This window comes from Gracilinanus agilis, chromosome 3, assembly GCF_016433145.1.
Source record: "Gracilinanus agilis isolate LMUSP501 chromosome 3, AgileGrace, whole genome shotgun sequence".
NCBI lineage: Eukaryota > Metazoa > Chordata > Mammalia > Didelphimorphia > Didelphidae > Gracilinanus > Gracilinanus agilis.
The window spans coordinates 270,080,848-270,102,396 of record NC_058132.1 but is presented as its reverse complement, the minus strand read 5'-3'; the positions used below and the strand labels follow the sequence as shown (position 1 = coordinate 270,102,396).

Genomic DNA, 21,549 nt, shown 5'->3' with positions numbered 1-21,549 from the left:
AACATAAATCAACAACAATATCCATTACAAATTCTTCCCTTTATCAGTATTATCTTGATAGAACTCATCCCAACATGTGGGAATTTGAACCCTGCTTCAATACATCTAGTACCAAGTAATTAATTATTCAGGGCACACCGAACCTGGCCCCTGCAATGTAGAGTAATTCTTCCTGGTCAGCGTTAACTTCAGTGGCGATAATAAATAGAAAAAGTCTCCAGTGATGTCAGTATTTTAAAGTGATTAATCATTCCCTCCCCCCTTTCCCTCCCTTCTGCACTTTAGTTTTCTTTAACTAGGATTTTTCAGCAATAAATCTTTAACAATACAGGTAAGAATTGTTCTGTAATTAAATTTTGCTCTTCTTAATGTCTTAGCTTTTATGGAAGATCCTTGAGATGCTAAACTTTAAAAGAACCCTGAACTCAAAACTCCAATCAAGAAAATCCATTTATGGAAAACTTGAGTTTTTAGAACAATTTCCTTGGGAGACTGAACTTTTTGCCATGATTTGTTTTATATCTTGCCTAGTACCTAGAATAGCATCTTGCAGGTAGCCTCTTGTAAATGCATTTTGAATGAAAGAATTTTAGATATAAGATAAAGCACACATGCATAAAAATAGCTAACCCACATTGTAGAATTTTTATTATAAATATAAATTTAAAATTTATATTCATAAATATTACAAATAAATATATAAAAATAAGTATTTTATATTCTGAAATTCTTGCATAGTTTCCCTCTTCTGGAAAGGAAGGGGAAAGACTGATTTGTATGTTCATTCTAAAATATGGTAGACAATAATTTCAGTTTATTAAATCTTTTTGGGCATTGCTGTCAGGTCTGCACTGGTGTTATCTTTCTCTTTGGTATATAACATTGCCTTTTCTGCTGCTAAATATTAGGGTAATGCCCTGACCTAGAATAGGCCATGTATCTTTAAATAATCCCTGATGGACTTGATCAGCCATCATGCATATTCTGGGTGACAGGGACAGATGTGACAGATCTAATGTGACACACTTCCATACCATAAGTCACTGGCTCGAGGTGACTCATGTCCTTCCTTTGATTCCTTCCCCTGCTGCAGGACAACACAATGATGCAAGGATGAACCTTGCCATTGCACTCACTGCTGCCAGGTATGGTGCTGCCATTGCCAATTATATCGAAGTGATGTGTTTGTTGAAGAAGAGGGATCCAAAGACTGGGGACATGTGTGTAAGTGGCGCACATTGCAAGGATTTGCTAACAGGTATGTGCATTTCCTGCCTTTTGATTCATCTAATGATTGAATTATTATAATTTTGTCCATCACCTCCCTCACATTCAGCTAGATTTCAGAATCACATTAATGCCATTCATAGGAAAAATTGCCTTTACAGGTCTCATTGATTTTTTTTCCTCATAGGGAGAGGAGCTTGCTATTAAAAAAAAAATTCCCAGGTAAGATTCCTTCAGTTAGGAATGCTTTGCATTTTCTTTGCAGAAACATCTTATGAATAAAATGAAATAAGCAAGCTGGGTTTAAAAACACCTCTTGGCTGACATAGGCAGGGCATTTCCAAAGCACAGCGGTGTGTGTCATTAACAAAAGTCATCTTTAACTTCTGTGAGGCTTTCAGTCACGTCCTGGTTCTTTGGTAGTGTGGGCAAAGCTTCCTAATCAGATCCTTCTGTTGAGCAAAACCAACCCTCTAAAAGTGTATGATGGCATCCCTCTTTAGGAAGTTCGTTTTAAAGAAGGAAACAGCTAATTTTCTCATTGTGGTTTCTTGGCATTTGGTTTTCAAAAACTGGATTTTCAGCAAATTAGAATGGGAGCCAAATGAAACAAGTCACATTTTTTCTTTACTTCATTTTGGGTTTTTGATAGTTTGTGTGTGTATGTGTATATAAAATAACCCATATGGGAACCTTTTGTACTGCTTTTTCAGGGCTTCCATCTGCACATGTCACTTAGTATGGCACACAATATACTTCACCATAGGTTAAGTTAATAGATAAATTAATAATCCAAAGCATCAGTGAGCAGAGAAACAAATGGGGTCTGTGATTGATGCTGTTTTCTTTCACAGGGCAAGAATTTGATGTGAGAGCCAAATGTGTTATCAATGCTACGGGACCTTTCACAGACTCGCTGCGCAAAATGGATAATCAGGCCCTTACAAACATCTGTCAGCCCAGTGCTGGGGTACACATCGTGATGCCTGGTTATTACAGGTAACCAGATTCCAAGATCAACCTTTTGCACTAGTCAGTGATTGTATTCAGAGTGAGATTCCCCAAATACTACCCACAATTTTTTATATATGTTTTTTGACCCACCTTTCCTAATAATTAGAATTGCCTACTTATTTAAAAACAAACAAATCAGGAAATGTGATATAATATATATACAAAAAAAATCCACTTGGGTATTCAACTCTAAAGCAAAATAAGATGCATTTTAAAAAGTAGATGTAAAAAGAAAACTAAAACAAACCATATATCTAGTCTAACAAAGTTCTTAGTTAATTATGGCAAGATTCGCTTCTTTTAGGGTAGAGATTTGTGTCTTCTTTCTAAGAATACTTGATCCAGTACATTTGTTTGCTTAGAATAATCAATTGAGTATTAGTATGCTTGAATTGTGTCAGTTTAACTAAATTTAAGAATTCTTCTCATTATACTGAAATACTCATTCAGATTTTTTGACAAGTCATGTTTTAAATGAGAGAGATAGAAACAGAGGGATTTGGGCTAGTCGAATATACTCTCAATATAGTATAGTGTTAGGAGAAAGTCCCAGAAGCAGGTGCCATATACTTTATTCATAATATTTATTAACTGCCTACTATATTCAAGGTACTACATTAGTTTTGAGCAATATGAAGACAAAGCAAAATAATCTTTGGCTTTAAAGAGCTTAAATTTTATTGCCTTTTAGGCAAAGCTCACCTAACTGTGTTTTAGTTCTTCAGAAATCAACAGCTCTTCTTGGATTGAATCCAATATTTAATTACTTAAAATAATTTTTTGTATTGATTTGGCATCATTGTCTTGATTGGAAAAAACCAGACATTAAACATCTTAGCTCCCATCCCTTTTGGGCCATTAAGGAAAAAATAAGTACAAACATATTATAGAGTAATAACAATAAATAATATAATAATAATTACATATAAACTTACATAAAATAAATTAATAAAATAATAAAATAAAAGTTGGGGGCAGCTGGGTGGCTCAGTGGATTGAGAGCCAGGCCCAGAGATGGGAGGTCCTGGGTTTATATCTGGCCTCAGACACTTTTTTGCTGTGTGACCCTGGACAAGTCACTTGCCTAGCCCTTTACCACTCTTGAAACAGTATTGATTCTAAGATGGATGGCAAGGGTTTAAATAATAATAATAATAATAATAATAATAATAATAATAAAAAGTAAAGTAATAACATATTATAAATGTAATACTCTATCTTAGCTGTCTGTGTTTTTAATATACTTTTAAGGGAAGGGAGGAAGATTTCTTTCACTATGTGACCTCCAGGGCCTTCTGTGGGCTTTCGTGGACTTAAAGTTTACCTTCTGAATAGCAGTCTTTTAATTTTCATTACATTAAAAATATCCCTTGCATTGTAATAATCTTGAATGTGGAGCATAACCTTAAATAGTTATTTATCTCCTTTCCTCTGTCCTAAATGCATGAAGGCATTAAGGAATGATCAGAACCAATTAAAGTGGTAGAAGCAATCCTTAAGACCTTTCTTGTTGCCTAAATTGAAAACTTTATGGATACAGAATTCAACCAGTCTCATTTCACTCAATTCATCAATTTCTGAGGCCAGTTTAATTTCAGAGGAGTCCCAGGCTTTTGAAAATTGGTTAGATCTCAAGGATTTTTGCTGTGAATAGTGATTGTAGATAGTCAGTTTGTAGTTCTATGGATCAAAGGAAGATAGGTTTGTTTCTGTTTTCAGGGTCACTGTTTAGTGAGGTAAAGGAACAGGAGATTGAATTTACTCTGGGCCTGCCAATCCATGACTCATCACAGTAATCTGACTTAAACTTGTTTTCCCCAACATCCTTAGAAGTGATCCAGGGCTGGTACGAACTGTCTGGGGAAGCCCTTAGCCAGACTGATGACAACCCAACTCCAAGGAGCTGGGCCAGAATTAGATCAGCTTGGAAATTCATTGAGTTGCATGTCTTTCCTTCACATTTTCTGATTACTACCTGCAGAACACAGAGTATTATGAGAGTGTCTTCTTTTGGCCGAGTTGTAGAATTTTTTAAATTTAAGAAGAACCCAAGTAATATTATATGTGTTTCATCATATGTAAACTACAAAATCAGAATAGAAGGGGAATTTGGGCATGGGATCATTGCATTTCCAAAAGGAAAGTAGAAAATTTGAAACAATATCTTTTAAAAAATTATTTGAACTCTTGTTTCCCTTCTGATTTTGGTTGCATTGTTTTTGTTTGTACAAAACCTTTTTAATTTAATGTAATCAAAATTATTTATTTTACATTTTGTAATTTTTTCTAACTCTTGCTTTGTTTTAACATCTTTCCTTTCCCAGATATCTGACAAGTATACTATTCTGTGTTGTATACTATTCTGTGTTCGCCTAATTTTCTTATAGTTTCCTTCTTTATATTCAAGTCATTTACCCACTCTGAATTTATCTTGGTGTAGGGTATGAGATGTTGATCTAAACCTAATCTCTCCCATATTGTTTTCCAAATTTTCCACCAATTTTTATCAAATAGTAGTTTTTTGTTGGGCTCTTTGGGTTTATCATAGACTGTCTTGCCTGATGTCACTTACCCCAAGTCTATTCCACTGATCCTCCCTTCTGTCTCTTAGCCAGTACCATATTGTTTTGTATGTATATATGTATGTATGTATGTATGTATTCTCTACAAAGGAACAAAGTGACTGAAATCTCTGAAACTGAATAATCATCTCTCTTCTACAGATGCTTTCTACCATTGATTAGTGGTTATGTTATTTTGTTCTCCATAAACTGGGTATATCCTCATATACTGTTAGCTATCTTACTGATTGCTAAGTAGTTAACAATAAATTGATTTCAATTTAAATTGGGCTACTTCAGCAAAGCACTGGTCTGCATGAGAAAAATGTTCATTGCATTTAGACCCAGACACACACATAAATTAGGAACAAGCTTTTCCTCTTGGTATGAAATAATTTATGCACATTGGACAGAATTGGTACAGATTTTAACCGGAAGAACATCCAATGTAAAACTTTAGTATAATCTTACAAAATTATTTCTTCATTGTAAATAGACTTTATTTCTCAATAGGGGTATGAGTTAGGCAATTTAAAAGTTGATCTAGGGTATTTCCTAGTGGCTTCTTAAATTTTAACATCCATCAATAATAGCTTTATCTTCCCTCTTCTCTTGTTAATTCAAAGCCCAGGACATATGTCTTCACTTAGGTATAGGCTGAGTTGTTTCTCTCCTGTTCCCTGTTATGTGAGTGTATTGTTAACCATCACCTTCACTCTTTAAAATGCTTTTTATTGCCTTTAACAGTTTTAAAGAATTTTGTGGTTGTGTTTTTATGGTGATATTTAATACTCTAGTTACCAAATATGGAATGTTCAGTCAATAATTATTTAAACCAAAAAAGTCAGTATAATTTAAGAAAATATAAAGCAACTAATGAGTCCTTTTATACACATAAATATGATCCTAGAAAAGATTCTTTGGTTCTATCATTGCTGACGAGTTATGTATGTGTCATTGAAAATGTTGTGATGTGGAATTAGCCCTTTCAGCTCAATTCCCATTTATAGTGCATGACATTCTCAAGAGAGGAAGAGAGAGAGGGGGGAGAGGCGAAAAGTGGGAGAGTTAGAGAGGGAGAAAGGGGGGAGAGAGAGAGAGAGAGAGACAGAGACAGAGAGAGAGAGACAGAGAGAGATGTGTAGGTAGAATGGGGAAGAAATTTGCCACTCAAATAGGGAAGGAAAGTTTAATCACAAAGCTTAACGTGATGAGAGCTGACATAACATTTATAAAGTATTTTATCTCATTTGAGATTCAGAACAATTCTGTGAGGCCGACCTTATAGGTATTATATTTCCATTTTACAGGTGAAGAAACTGAGATCCATAAAGGTTAAATGATTTACGTATGGTCTCACGACTAGGCAGTGTCAGAGGCAGGATTCAAACTCAGAATTTTTCCTGACAAATCCAACTATATTTACACCACTTTTCAGGTCAGATTTGGACTTACTTCATGAGAATCAGAGGTGTAAGAGAACTTAGACAGTCTCCACTTATATTTTCCAAATGGATAAAACTGTCCCTCAAAAGTCAAATGATTTAGCCCAAGCCACATAGATAGTAACTAGCAGCTTCTTTGTATCCTCTACAATATGTTACAATGGCTTACGTGGAGTTAAAATAAATATTGGTGAGTGAATATTGACTGAGGCTGTATCATAGATTGAGTGCTGCCCTTGAGGTCAAGGATTCAAGTTCGAATCCTTGCTCAGACACTTATTAACTGTGTGATCATGGGCAAATCACTTAATCTACAAGCCTTGACTTCCCCATGTATAATGGAGTTTATAAGATTTATACTATCTGTTTCACAGAATCATTGTGAAAAAAATTTCTTTGCAAAGACTTCTCATGGTGGATGGAAGACCCCAGTTCATATTTGGCCTCAGACACTTTACCTGCTTTGTGTGATCCTGAGCCAATCTCTTTAGCCTGTTTGTTTCTACTTCCTCAGCTATAAAACGGGGTGGAGAAAGAAATGGCCAACCACTCCAGTGTCTTTGTCAAGAAAACCCCAAATAGGGTCGTGAAGAGTTGGACCTGACTTAAAAACAAAGCACTATATCAGTGTGAATTGTTTTTCATCATAAGATCTTTCAGAGCTAAGAGGAACCTTGAAGGTCATCTAGTCCACATCCTTTATATTACACTTGGGGAACTGAGACCAAGAGATTGTGCAACTTGACCAGGGTCACACACAAAGACAAATTTTAAATCTATGTTTTCCTGCATTTGATGCTCTATCCACCACTGCTTCTGTTATTGTTGTTGTTATTCTAAGAATACCTGTGAATTAGTTCATTTGAACCAGCTTTCTGTGTTTCCTATTGACCAAGAGTACTTATGTGTATCCAATGGTTGGCCAGGGTCAGAGTTGTCATCTGCAGCTATGGAATAACAGAAAGATGTCTGGTCCATATGGATAAGAGGCCTTTGACTTTGAGTTCCATCATCCAAACCACTGAACTGACCAACTTTTCTTCTTAAAATCAGTTTTTCCACAGTGGAAATCATACCTGATAGAAAAAATCCCTAACCTGAGCCAGACAGTCCTTTTCCCAAGAGTCTGAGCAAATAGCATTTAGAATTGGAACCACCCATCAAGAGTTGCAATTCTCTAAGCCACTTTGGATGTCTTTTGTCCAGCTCCTCTTCCCCAGCCTCCATTGGATGAATGCTTGTAAGCATCCTCAGCAAGGAGAGGAATCAGCATCAGAACCCTCCTGCTGAGGCATGTTGCTGATTGCTGCCTAGCTCCCTGACCCAACTCAATGAATGCCTTCAGGAAATAAGTGGCTTCTTGCATAGGAATCCCCGACTATCAGTCTTTGTTTTTTTAATTTTTTTTTGGTGGGGGGAGGTCAGTGCAGCTAGGTGCTTCAAGGGATAGAGCACTGGGCCAGGAGGCAGGAAGACTCAAGTTAATATTTAGCCTTGGATATATCTAGCTTATTAATTGTGTAACTTTGGACAAGTCACTGTGTGCCTCAGTTTCCTCATCCCTAAAATGAGGATAATAGCAACTATCTCCCATTGTTATGGGAATGATCCAATGAAATAATAACTGTAAAATGCTTACTTAGTACAGTGCCTGATACATAGTAAGCCATATGTATGTTAGCTATTATTTATAATTATTTCACTTTGTGTTGTGATTAAGGGTAGCCATAGTCTTCAGAAAATTGTATATGATCTTTCCAATCATGGTTCATGATGGAGTACCACATAGGCAGGATAGGTTTTCCCTTCTAGGTTACTTCTGAATGGAAGTGAGACCGTAGCTATATCAGTCCAAATGCTTGACACATGATGCCAGAAAGTTCTACATTTTGTCAAGTACAAAGCTGGCTTTTTCAGGAATAGTATCACAAAAAGGAGGTAGAAATGAGTTTCTTGGTGTCTCTCAAGCACTCTAAAAAAAGGCTTCATCCATCAGATACTAGGAACCCAGGATAGATATTTTACAAGTCCAGAAAATTTTCCAATAAGGAAAGGCTGCCTTAAAAAAAGGATAAGGCAAAGGTTGTGCTCAGAAGTAGCTAAATGGTACAATGGATAGGGCACTGGGCCTGGAGTCAGGAAGACCTGAGTCAAAATCCAGCCTTAGATACTAATAGTATGACACTGGGCAAATAACACTACTCTTGCCTCATTCTCCCCAACTATAAATTTTATTTTATTTTTTTATTAAACCCTTAACTTCTGTGTATTGGCTCCTAGGTAGAAGAGTGGTAAGGGTGGGCAGTGGGGGTCAAGTGACTTGCCCAGGGTCACACAGCTGGGAAGTGTCTGAGGCCTGATTTTAACCTAGGACCTCCCGTCTCTAGGCATGGCTCTCAATCCACTGAGCTACCCAGCTGCCTCCCCTCCCCCAACTATAAAATGGTAACAATAATACCATCTACCTCCCGGGATTGTTGTCAGGATCAAAAAATGATAAAATTTGTAAAGATCTTAGCATAATGCTTAGCATATAGTAGGCATTTAATACATTCCTAATAGACTTGTTCCTTCCCTCCCCTAATTTTTCTCCTTCGTTCTTTCATTCCTTCCTTCCTTCTTTTCCTGCTCCTGTGGACAAATCATTTAGCTCTAAGTGCCTGATAAGAACCAAAGTGATGGAGCAAGTTCAGACCTGAATTGGTGGGGGGGCATTTCTTTTCTTTATTTTTTTTTAGGCATTTCTTTTTAAGTAAAAGAAATCACAGATTCAGACCAAAAGGGGAAAAAAGTTTAGTATTCGCCTATCTGTGTATATGTCGTCTTCCCTGAAAGAAACTACATTGAGTGAGGTTCAGACTGTTTCTTCTTTTTTTGGCATCTTAATTTCTAACAGTTCCTGATACACGATAGATATTTCATAAATGCTGATTAATGGAGTGATTGAATCAAAATCCATTCATCCCTTTTCCTGTGGAACCATTTCTTTAAGTTGTCTTGGTTTCATGATAATAATAGAAATCTAACCTAAGCTGGTAGAGGGGCATAAATGAAGAATTTCCTTTCAGATTAGTTTCTGGTGTATATTATAGTATTTCCCTTTCATATTCTCTGGATATTTCTCACTAACAGCTGTGTACTAAGTATTGCAGTGGAAAACTTTTCATCATACTTGATTGAGATCGAGGAACTGTCTACCACAAACTGACCTCTTTAAAAATCATGAACATTGGGGTTGAGCCAATATGTTATATGGATGCTCCAGGTAGCAAGCCTGGGAACCAAAATAATTAAAATGGAATGTTTAAAATATTTCTTTTTGGGGCAGCTGGGTAGCACAGTGGATTGAATACCAGGTCTGAAGTTGACAGGACTTCAAATTGGGCCTCAGACACTTCTCAGCTGTGCCCCTGCAACAAGTCACTTAACCTATTTGCTTAGCCCTTGCCCTTCTGTCTTAGAGTTGTTACTAAGACACAAATGAAGGGTTTAAACATTTTTTTCTTTTTCTTTTGATAGGTTCTTATGACTTTTGAAAAATTTATATACACACACACGTGCATACACAGTATCTATACACACCCATTTGTATGAGAATAGAAGTTGGTTAGTCATTTGAAAATGTGACTTTCAGTAACTGAGACTACACTTCTGGCCCTTAGTTGTAGAGGTGGGAGGTACTACGGGTCTGGAAAAGTCCACATAATATTGGCCTTGGTTGATGGGTTAGTTTTACTAGACAGTTTTGCCCCCTCTTTTTTCTTCTTTGTTATGTAAGATGACTTTCTAAAAGTAGAAGAGATATAGATTTAGAAATGAAGGTGATGTAAAAATATATAAGATAAAAAACTTTTTTCTTAATGTGACTTATCTTATTTAACCTTCTTTGCTGTTTTGGGGACTAGCATCTTCCATTTGTCACACCATTAAAATTCTCTGCCTCAACAAAGTCCTTAAGCAGAAGTACTCACTGAATCCTTGTTAAGGATTCTTCTTTTACAGGTTTTCAAATAGAAGAGGAAAGTGAAAGCAGTCATTTGGATGCTTGACAATAGTTGATGAAAATTGTCCATTAGAGATTTTTATTACCAATTTCTCTTGATTTAGTTCAGAAATGAGTAACTCTTTTCTTTACCTCAGCCCAGAGAGTATGGGACTGCTTGACCCTGCCACCAGTGACGGACGAGTTATTTTCTTCTTGCCCTGGGAAAAGATGACCATAGCTGGGACAACTGACAGCCCAACTGATGTCACCTCACATCCTATTCCTTCGGAGGATGATATTAACTTCATTTTGAATGAAGTACGCAATTACCTAAGTTGTGATGTTGAAGGTAATGCTTGGATTCCTTAAGCCTTGTCTCTTTAATTTCTGGAAAGTACCATTCGTTTTGGCTTAACTGTCACATCTTTCCCCGTCCTCTAATCTTCACACATCCCCTTACTGGAGTAATGAACTTTAGAAGGCTTTTGGAGGATGTTTTTTTGTCATTGTGACTAGTTTGCATGATAATAGATGGTTTTCTTGTCTCTTACCATATCCTCTGCTCACCTTCCATACTTTCTGGTATTTTTCAGTTAAACATGGTTATTGTATGTAGTCTGAATTTCTTGCCACTTCTGAGCCAGAATGAAGTTTTGAGTATTTGTCTGATTGTTTTGTATCTAGAGATTCAGAAAGGGGAGAAAAGAATTTAGGGGATAAGAAAATCAAAAGATATGTGATAGCTAAAGCTTTGGTTCTTGGAATTTTGCAAAAGATTTCATAGTTTGCCCTTTTTGAGAAAATGCAATACTGATGACTGAATTTATTTAAGAAGGAGGCTACATTCTTTTGTTTAGTTAAAAAGTCAGCTTTTAGATATTGTTCTTCATAATGGGTATTTGTGGATTTGTGTGTGTGGTTTTTTTTTTTTTGGTGGGGTATCTGGTGTCAATTTGGTAACATTCCTTTGATCTTTTTGCCAGGTTTGACATTTTTGAAGATCATACTAAACTATAGGCAAGTAACAGTTTGTGTTGGTGGAGGGAGTTCCCTCTGCTGACAAAATTATAGATCCGTTGAGTATTCCCACATGCCATTTCCATTTACTTTTTTTTTTTAAACCCTTGTACTTCGGTGTATTGTCTCATAGGTGGAAGATTGGTAAGGGTGGGCAATGGGGGTCAAGTGACCTGCCCAGGGTCACACAGCTGGGAAGTGGCAGAGGCCGGGTTTGAACCTAGGACCTCCTGTCTCTAGGCCTGACTCTCACTCCACTGAGCTACCCAGCTGCCCCCTCCATTTACTTTTGAACCAAACACCTGCCATAGTAGTGGTTTCTGTGAAGGAAAAGCAACGATCTATTCTATTCTTGATACTTACAAGGCTATGTTGCTACAGACAACTCATTTCAGATCTCTTGGCCTGTTTTTTTTTTCACCTGTAAAATGGGGATAATAATGCTTGCACTAATACACTAACAGTAATTCTAATAGCTGATATTTTATAATGCTTTAAATTTTGTAAAGCATTTTCTATTTTATCTTCATGATAATCATGTGAGGTAAGTCTTATGGGTTATGCACATTTTAAAGATGAGGAAACTGAGAGTTTAAAAAGGTTGTCTATAATAGTATAGCTAGTAAGAATCTGAACCTAGATTCCAAGTCCAGTATTCCCTCTGCTTTATCGTGATTTCCTATTGCTACTTACCTTTTTCTAATAAAGAAAAAAATGCTTTAACCTTAAAATGGATATAAATGTGAATTCTTATTATTAACCCCTTCACCTAATATCTTTTTTCTTCGACATCTCAATTTAGAACAATATAGACATTTTTCCCACTCATATTGTTTGGCTAGGGGAGGGCAGTTTCTGTTAGTTCTCTGGTCTAATAATGTAGTCCTCTGGTGTCAAACTCAAATAAAATATGGATTCCTGTTGTTGCATATTGTCTTAGAAAACCACAAATTAACATTATCTATGTTATATATGAATATGTTATTTTATATTTTATTTCTATATAATATATAATTTTAATATAATAAAATGTTATATATTTATTTTTTAAGAATAAAAAAAACTTTACCTTCCTTCTATAATCAATACTAGGCAGAAGAGCAGTAAGGGCTAGGCAGTGGTAGTTAAGTGACTTGTCCAGAGTCACACAGAGAAGGACATGTCTGAAACCAAGTTTGTACCTAGGATCTCTCTTCTCTTGGTCTGGCTTTCAATGCATTGAGCCATCTAGATGCCCTGTATTTTTTAAGATTTAAAAAACATTTCTCAATTACATTTTCATTTCAAGTACATTTTAATATGATCCTGACCTCACTGGGGAGTTTTGCCATAGACAACGTCTGCTTTATGAAAGTCCTGTTATTTGTATAGGGCAGCCATGTGGGACAGGGGATAGTTGCTGGGCTCAGAGTCAGGAAGACTTATCTTTCTAAATTGGTATCTGGCCTCAGACACTTAACTAGTTGTGTGACCCTGGGCAAGTCATTAAATGATACTTGCCTCAGTGTCCTCATCTATAAAATGAAATGGAGGAGGAAATGGCAAACCATTCTAGTATCTTTGCTAAGAAAATGTTAAATGGAGTTAGCATGACTGAAAAAATGACTGAACAATAACAACAACATTATTTGTATATTATCAACAGTAGCAGCTTCAAACTTTCTGGTTTCAGGACCCGTTGATGTTCTCAAAAGTTATTGCAAATGAACCCCAAAGAACTTTTGTTTTATTTGGGTTATATCTATCAATATTTATCATATTAAAATGAAAACTGACACATTAAAATATTCACATTTAAAATAACAACAAATTCATTGCATGTTAACATAAATAACATTTAAAAAATAACCTTGAAATTTTCCAAACCAAAAAAAAAAAAAAAAGGAGCGAGAAGAGTGGCAATTGTTTTATTTTTTATTTTTTTTTAAATCTCTTTAGTATCTGACTTAATAGAAAACAGTTGAATTCTCCTTTCTATTTGTACATTCAGTCTGTTGTCATGTTGTTTTGGTTGAAATATATGAAGAAAACCTAGTCTCACACAGATATATATATATATAGTAGAAAAGAGGAGGAGTATTTTTAATTGTCAAATAGCATCTTCAAATTATTATGGAGACATTTTTGCCTCAGAGACTCCCCAGTAATCCATGGACTACATTTTGAGAACTAACTTAGGTCTAAAGAGTGCTATGTTTGAGTGCTTAAAAAGCCACTTTTATGATCATAATAGTAATAATTAACATTTAAATAGTGTTTCTTATATAAATATTATCTTATTTAATCCTCACAACTATCCTGGAAGGAAGGTGCTATAATTATCTCTATCTTACAGATGAGAAACTGAGGCAACTGTAGTTTAAGTGATTTGCCCACAGCTAGTATCTGAAGCTAGATTTGAACTCAGATCTTCCAGACTCTCAGCCCAGAGTTCTGTTCACTATTACATGTCCCTGCTATGATAGCAAGTTCATTGTGTAAACCTACATGGATAAAGACTCATTTGGGTTTGGGAATGTTTGTATATTATATATGTATTTGGAGCCACGTGTTTATGTACAAAACATAAGTGGATCAATGTATTGGACTTAAAGCTGGAAGAGAGCTAAAAGGTTATTATTCCAGCCTTATACTGGTGAGAAAATTGAGGCCTAAAGAAGAGAGAAGACAAGTAGTAGTAGACCTGGGTTTGAAACCAATTCTCTGATTCTTTATATTCAGTCAAATATTCTTTATATTGAACTTTGAAATCCATTACTTAATAACTACATAGAGTGTGAATTAAGTCCATTAAAAAAGAAACCATAAAATACTGGGTTATTTAAAAGAAAAATATTCCACTGCCTTCAAAAATGAAAGAAGTGTTTAGTGTAGAAGGCCTTCAATTTCTATCGCTGGAATTTTACAATTTGAAAAAATCTGCTTAAAGGTTGGCACTTATTTAGAAAATTATTTTGAAATAAACTGCTTACTACTTTGAAAAGATGATTTAAAAAGGTATGTGATATTATGTTTAGTTAGACTAGTTAGAAGAAGTGGGTTTCTATCTGAACTTGGGATACTTGGGTATCTAAAATGTTTGTAGTTGAGAAAGAAATGGATTTGGAAGCAGGAATTCATGCTGCTCATTTCTGGCTCCTTTGCATTCAAATGTGGTAACTCTCCATAGTGGGAATAGTCGTGTTGCTTTATTCCATGGCTAAGTGTCCAATAAAAGTGGGATAAAACTCAATAGGTAAGTCTCAGAGGAAGATAACTTACTGGATCCCAAATTAGAAGTACCATTAACCACAATTTAAGTTACATTTGAGCAAAAATACAAGTAAAGGTAAGAGTAGCATTTATCTAGCTACAAAGTTTTTAAAAAACACTCTTCACAAGAACTCTGCGAAGTGGCAGTGCCATTGGGCAGCTGGTGTTATGTCTTCCATATTGATACCACCTGCAAATAGATGAAGTATGATCACAGCTTTGCTTGGCCTTCATGGTTAACCCCACTTATGAAGCTTTAGGGTAGTAGTGGAACAGTTAAAAATAATGGACAGCTATGGTCAAATTTGATTTTGAGAAAAGTGGGTGAAATTGTTAACTGAGCATAGCTAGTCAGGTCTTCAACTTCTGGGTCTGAAAACATCTGTAGATCAGGTTTCCAGGTGGGAAACACCTGTGGAAGAAGTGGTAGATATATCTCAGCATCCCGAGAGCCCCCCTTCCTACACTCTGTCTCTCTTGCTCTCACTTTTTATCACTTTTTATCATATCTTAGTTTAGGTATTCCTTTTCCAAAATCAAAGATCTTTAGGAACTTTTCATGCAGCCCTCTTAACACATCAAAGGCACCATGTTGGGGCATGACATTGAGTTTAGATGAGAATAAGAATTAGCCAGTGTAGTTTCATCTTATTTCTAAGCATCTTCTTGCCTAAGAATTTTCACACCAGAACAAATTTCAAATGATTAAAATGGCTCAATAAACAATAGGGGACTATAGTGGAGAGGAATGTTGTGTATTTCAAAACTATGGAGAGGGAAAGCATTCCTATCTACAAAGAAGAAAGTTATAAAAGATCAGATAGTTAAATTCTATTGTATAAAATTTTGCAAAACAAAAGATTAACAGTTAGGAAATTCATTAGGGAAAAGTCTTTATAATAAACATTTCTGACAAAAATTTTAAATCTAAAACCTACAAAGAATCAACACAAATTTATAAGAGTGAAATCTCTGAAGTAGAGGTTCTTAACCTGGGGTACACAGACTCCTTAAATTTTTGTACAATTATTTTTTGTGGGGGCTCTGTAGCCTTAGCTGGAAAAAAATTACATCTTTATTTTCACTTGCCTCTACCTGAAATATAGTATTTCTTTCAATGATTGTAAGTACAGTTTTCTGAAGAAGGGCTCCTTAGATTCACTAGACTGCCACATGTCTATGACATTCACAGAAAAATTAAGAACCCCTGCTGTAAATGGTCAAAGAATGTGAGAAATAAACTCCCATTATCAATGAATATATGAAAAAATCAAATTATAAATTGAAAACTATTACTGAAAAACCTATCAAGTTAGCATTAGTACCATTGTGGTACTAAAAAACACATGCTAATCCACTGCTAGTGGAACCATGAGTTGGTTCATTTTTGGGAAAATAATGTGTAATTATAAAAAAAGGTAACAGGAACGTTTATAACTTTGATCTAATGATCCCACTATTAAGATTCTATTAGAGGTATCCAAAGGCAAGATCAACTAATTTTTAAAAAATCTGGGGAAACTATACTTAATAACAAAAGCAAAAATTTAAAAACCAAAACTATGAAATCAGTCCATTCTCATAAATTAGAGTGATGGAAAAATATGGTTTATATAAATGTACTAGGACTTGTGCTACAGTAAATAAGAATTTAAAGAAATTTGTGGTTATCTATGAGGTTAATACAGATGGAAGAAAGCAGAGACAATAGAACAAGAAATATTTTGAATGCAAGTATGTAACTTAGGAAAGCAATAATAACAACAAAAATCCATTTAAGTATCCAGAAAAGTTCATGAGTCATGGAAACTTTCAAACAGGACTTTTTAAAACTGTCTTGTTAAAGTTATCCTATGCATTTTTTGTTGTTTTTTATCTTGAACCTTCTCATCAGTCACTTTTAAAAACATGTTTTTTCCCCCTTCTATATGCTTGCTGATGGGAGTAGAAGATTTATTTTGGGGAAAATATTAAAATAATACTAAAAATGAGAATAGTAACTTGCAAGGATGGGCAATATTTTTTTCCTGTTAGCAGAGAATTATGACATTAAGATTCATATTTTTGTAAAGAAATTTTATTGGTCCCTGAGAGAATTATTCTTTTCAAAGCTTAGTTAAAAGAGCTATTTTTGAGAAAAGAAGCCTTAAATTTCATCTTCTAGTCAGTTGTCTTTTTACTATTTTATCTATATATCCTAATATTTGATATTTAATGATAATATTCATTATCAACAATGTGCTAGACGCTATACCAAATACATTTCTCAATGATGTTGTATGGGTTTATGATATGTATGCCTGTCAGCTAGAAACTGGATTGAGTTCATCCATTCATTTCACAGACAGTCCTAAGCAGCTGGGGAATGGTAATGACCTTTGGTCTCCACTGACCTGATTTAGATTTGAACCGTTAACCTAGAAGAGATTCCACATCCCATAACTACTCCCTTGGGCCAGCTAGTCCCTCCTACGGATTAAAAAAAACGATTGGTTAAGAACACAGTTTGAAATATTTTGAAAATAGTTCTCATTCATCAGAAGTGAAAGCAAGTCATTTAAAAAGGAATTTATTAAATGAATGAATAAATAAAATTCTCAGAACAGTTTCTGAGTCTCCCCAAATGGCTATAGTGTTTAAGAGAGGAAAAAAAAACTGTCAAATCTTCACACTCCATGCTGTTCATCTGCTGCAAAATGCGTCAGAATAATTCCGAAAAGCATTTTGCCTGTTGGGAATAAGATCATGTCTTCTTTTGCAATTTAGAAAGCTTTCCATTCACAGGCTGAAATTTCTAGATTACTTGTTTGTTCTTTCTTGAAATGGGAAATTGATAGTTCTGTTCTTTATATTGAGTTAAGAAGAAAAATATTCTTGAGGAAAAAAATGTATCATTAAGTCTGTTGTAGAGAGGTTAATAAAATGAATGTGGTGGCCAACATAAACTATGACTTAGAGGAATTAGGAGAGACAGAATATTTGCAGTCTCTTCCACCCAAGTAGTTTTTTCCCCCGAGTGCTTCTGAAGGCAGTTCCACTAGTTATACATAGGTTTTCACATGTGCAATTAGTAGTGTTTATAGATGGCCTGTTATTCAATTAACAACGAAGCTGGCCATATCACCTCACTGCAGACCTGCTTTTTAACTGCCAGAGACGGCACCAGGGTTATCAACTTACACACAGGCTTGGATGTGTTCCAGCTGTTTAATTATCGTGTCACACGCTTTGCTTTTTCTAGTTTCATTAGTTTATAAATGTAATATGGTATCTTATTTCTGTGATTAACACTTCATTTCGGCAGGTTAAACATGCTGCTAGAGAAGTATTGATTTCTGACAATCTACCTCCTACCCCCTCCTGTTTTCATTTAGATATTTTCACTGATTTTTTTTTAAAGTAGCAAACACAGGAAAGCAGTATCCCCCAAAAATAACATACTTGAAAAGAACCCAAGATGAAACAAAGCTATGCAGTTTTCTTAGCCTCAATGTTATGTTGTTTCCTTTAAAAGAAAAAAACAATGGTCGATACTAACAGTTTAGAAGGAATGATAATGTAAACAAAAATTTGTTGGTTTTTTTTTTCTGAGTGAGATGTGAAAAAAAGTTTACTATTCAGTCTCACTGTGTAATCATTTTGCACAGCTTTTGCTATTTTACAAAAAGTAAACTGCAGGTAGGCTGTTTGTATTTGAAATCATTAGAAAGTAATTCAAATATTTTCTATTAGTTGAAAAAGGAATTTTCTAATTGTGCTTTTACAAAATTTGCCATAAATTCACATCAGGCTCTACATTATCCCAAAGTTGCACTGTGAGTTGCTTTTAGTGTTTGTAGAATTGGATCTTTAAAAAAAATCAATTTGGTGCCCTATGAGTAAGCCATACTACTGCAAGGTACTTGTTAATGATGATTTTTTTCTCTTTGCTTTGACTCCAATAGTGTTTTTATTTTCCTCCATTTTTTACAAAGTTTCTAATAACATTGAATATGGAGTATTTGTGAATAGAGAATTCTTCCATAAATACACAGCCATTAGAAACCTCATAGAAAATTTACTTCTGAAATTCCTTCTCTAGATACATACACCCAATCTCTCTTTGATTTTTTGATGGTACAGGACTCTGTGACAGAATGCAGAGAATATTTTTAATACCTTGGGGAATAACATTTACTGAACCCTTAGGGGATGCGACATTCTGCCTGGTACAAGGTCTTCCAAGTTTGTGAAGATTTAAGAAATAACTGTGTTTTAACCAAGGCTACCAAATACTTTATCATACAGTGTTAAAATAGTTATTTAAAAGAAATAAATTTGTTTACATTGCCAGTTTGAGTGGCAGTTTGAGAAATTGATACCAATCTTTGAGGCTCTGAGTCATGTTGCAATAATAATAATAATTAAAATAAATACTATTAATAGCAGTTCACATTATTTATGTAGTATTTATCATTTTTAAAGCCTGTCATCAATATTAGGTTATTTGATACAACCACAAGAGGTGGGTCCTATTTATAATCCCTTTTTTATAGATGAAGAAACTGAGGCAGAAGAAATTTAATAGCTTGTCTAGGGTCACATAACTAATCATTGTCCAAAGTAGGATTTGAACTCTGATCTTCCTGAATCTAGCACTCTATCTACAGTGCCACTTCTCCTTCTCTTTAGGTAGGATTATAGATCTCTATCTGGAAGGAACTGCAGAGGCCATTTAATCTATCCCTCCCCCCCTTAATAAATAAGGAGTTCCATGATGGCATGCTTGCACAGATTTGGGATAATGGACGGTGCTTCCCAGTGGAGTAGAGCAGAACTGTTGGTTGATCTCTTGCTTTATAACATAATGTTTTCAGAGATGCTGCTGGACACCTTCAACAAAGGTGAAAACGGCCATGAGGTCAGTCACTGAATGGGCAGTAAATTATTTAAGCCGAACAGGCTACAAGCCAGGACTCAAGCGGAGGAGCATTGGTGTGTGAGTGTTTGTTTGTAGGTGGTGAAGCATCATTGCAGCCTTGGAGGCAGAGACATGGCAGGGTAGAGACTGATTCTCTGCCCTGGGTGCTACTTTTCCCTGACAGTGAGTACTAAGGGAACAGAGGTTCACCAGCCAGCGAGGCACCGTCCCGATGGGGAAGCATCCCAGCCAATGGAGAGGTTTTGGATGTTGTAGAGGAGTTCCCTTTCCTTGGCAGTATCCTTTCCAAGGCTCTCTGAGAGATGATGGCATTGAGGCACACGTTGCCAGAGCTCGCTTGGTATTTGGGAGGCTCTGAAGGAAGGTGTGTGAGAGAAGAGGAGGTGTTTCCCCCATCGCTATGTTGACCTCATTGTTGTGTCCTGTGAAACCTGGACAATGTGCCAGTGACTGGACAGGGAACTGAATTCCTTCCATTTTGAATTGTCTTAGGAAGATGCTGAAGATCAGGCAAGGTGAGGTCCCAGGCACTGAGGTCCTTTTTTGAGCTGAAACTCAAAGTATTCAGATTCTTCTTCAGAGAGCGCAAGTCTGGTTGGCTGGCCATATTGTTCAAATACCAAACACATATTTGACTGAAAAACTATTACAAAGAACTCCTACAGACACTTCCCAGCTGCATGACCCTGGACAAGTCATTAACCCCCATTACCTAGCCCTCACCACTCTTCTGCCTTGGAACTGCTACATAGTATTGATCCTAAGAAGGAAGGGAAGTGTTTTAAGAAAAAAGAACTCCCGTGAGGCAGGTACTCAGAGATCAGAAGAAGTGATCTGAGGACCTTCTCAGGGTCTCTCTGAAGAACTTTGGTCACAGTTGTAAGACATGGGAGATGCTGACACAGGACTGTCCAGCATAGCATGGCAGCCTCAAAGAAGACCCTGTGCTCCATGAGCAAAGCAGAATTAAAGTAGCTGAAAAGAAACACAAGATGGGCCAAGTTAGAGCTCTCCATCCCAGTGGTTCACAGGGCCATTCATTCCCTGATGAGCACAGCTTGGTTTGAATAGTCATCACTTTATACTGACCCTGACATAGAAATGCCATTTTTGTCCTCTTTAAGTAGGAAGGACAACAACCCTAGCAAAAAATAAACAAAGGCCAAATGGTTTCCCAAGGTCACACATATATAAGAATTGGAGGATTTGAGTCTAGACCCTTTGTCTCTTCCCATTGTATCCCATTGACTCATTGAAGATCACCATCTGTTGCTTCATGAATCTTGCTATAGACCAGTTAGCACTATTTACTTGATTAGATCCTTGGGAAGGGGAATGCTAGCTTCATCATCACTCTTGTTTTACAGATGAAGAAACTGAGGCTCAGAGACACTAAATGACTTGGCTAAAATGTCAGAGCCCAGGTCATTTCTGATTCCAATTGTAGCAACTCTCTATACTGTCTTACCCAGCTAGCTCATGAATATATGCCTTTGGCTTAAGGAATACTCAGCCATAAAAAGAAACTAAAGGAGGGCAAATGACTCACCAGTCAATATTTCTTTGGCAAATATTTATATTGCTTTCCTACTTGGTTTAAGACACCATGCTATCAACTGTGGAACATACAAAGATGCGTCCTATTCATCACCATTGTGATTTGGGGCAAATTCTTTTTTTTTTTTTCAAGTTTTATTTTTATTATCATGCAAAACACTTCTCTATTGGACATTGTTGTAAGAGCAAACTCAAACAAAGCCAAAGCCCTAAAATAAAACCATAACTACCCTGATGTGAAAGATGATTCTAGCAGTTCTTTCTGTGAAGGTGGAGAGCATTCCCCAGCATGTCTTTCAAAATTGTACCAGAACAGTGCATTGTTGAGAGAAGCCAAGTTTTCACAGATAATCATCATTCAGTATTGCTGTTATTGTGTAGAGTGTTCTCCCACCACTACTCCTTATTTTACTCTGCATTAATTCCCGCAGATCTTTCTAGATTTTTCTGAAATTATCTTGCTTATCATTTCTTTTTTCTTTTAATCTTTTTCCTTTCTTTTTTCTTCTTTCCTTTCCTTTCCTTTCCTTTCCTTTCCTTTCCTTTCCTTTCCTTTCCTTTCCTTTCCTT

General features: G+C 35.9%; 1 protein-coding gene across 1 annotated transcript in view; it reads left to right on the top strand.

Annotated features, from left to right (window-relative positions):
* Positions 1-21,549, top strand: part of GPD2 (glycerol-3-phosphate dehydrogenase 2) — a 191,745-nt gene that overhangs the window by 149,360 nt on the left and 20,836 nt on the right. Inside the window, exons 7-9 of the mRNA XM_044669859.1 lie at positions 1,094-1,258; positions 2,082-2,226; positions 10,388-10,581. Of these exons, the coding sequence (XP_044525794.1) occupies positions 1,094-1,258; positions 2,082-2,226; positions 10,388-10,581 (504 nt within the window). The remainder of the gene's footprint in view (positions 1-1,093; positions 1,259-2,081; positions 2,227-10,387; positions 10,582-21,549) is intronic.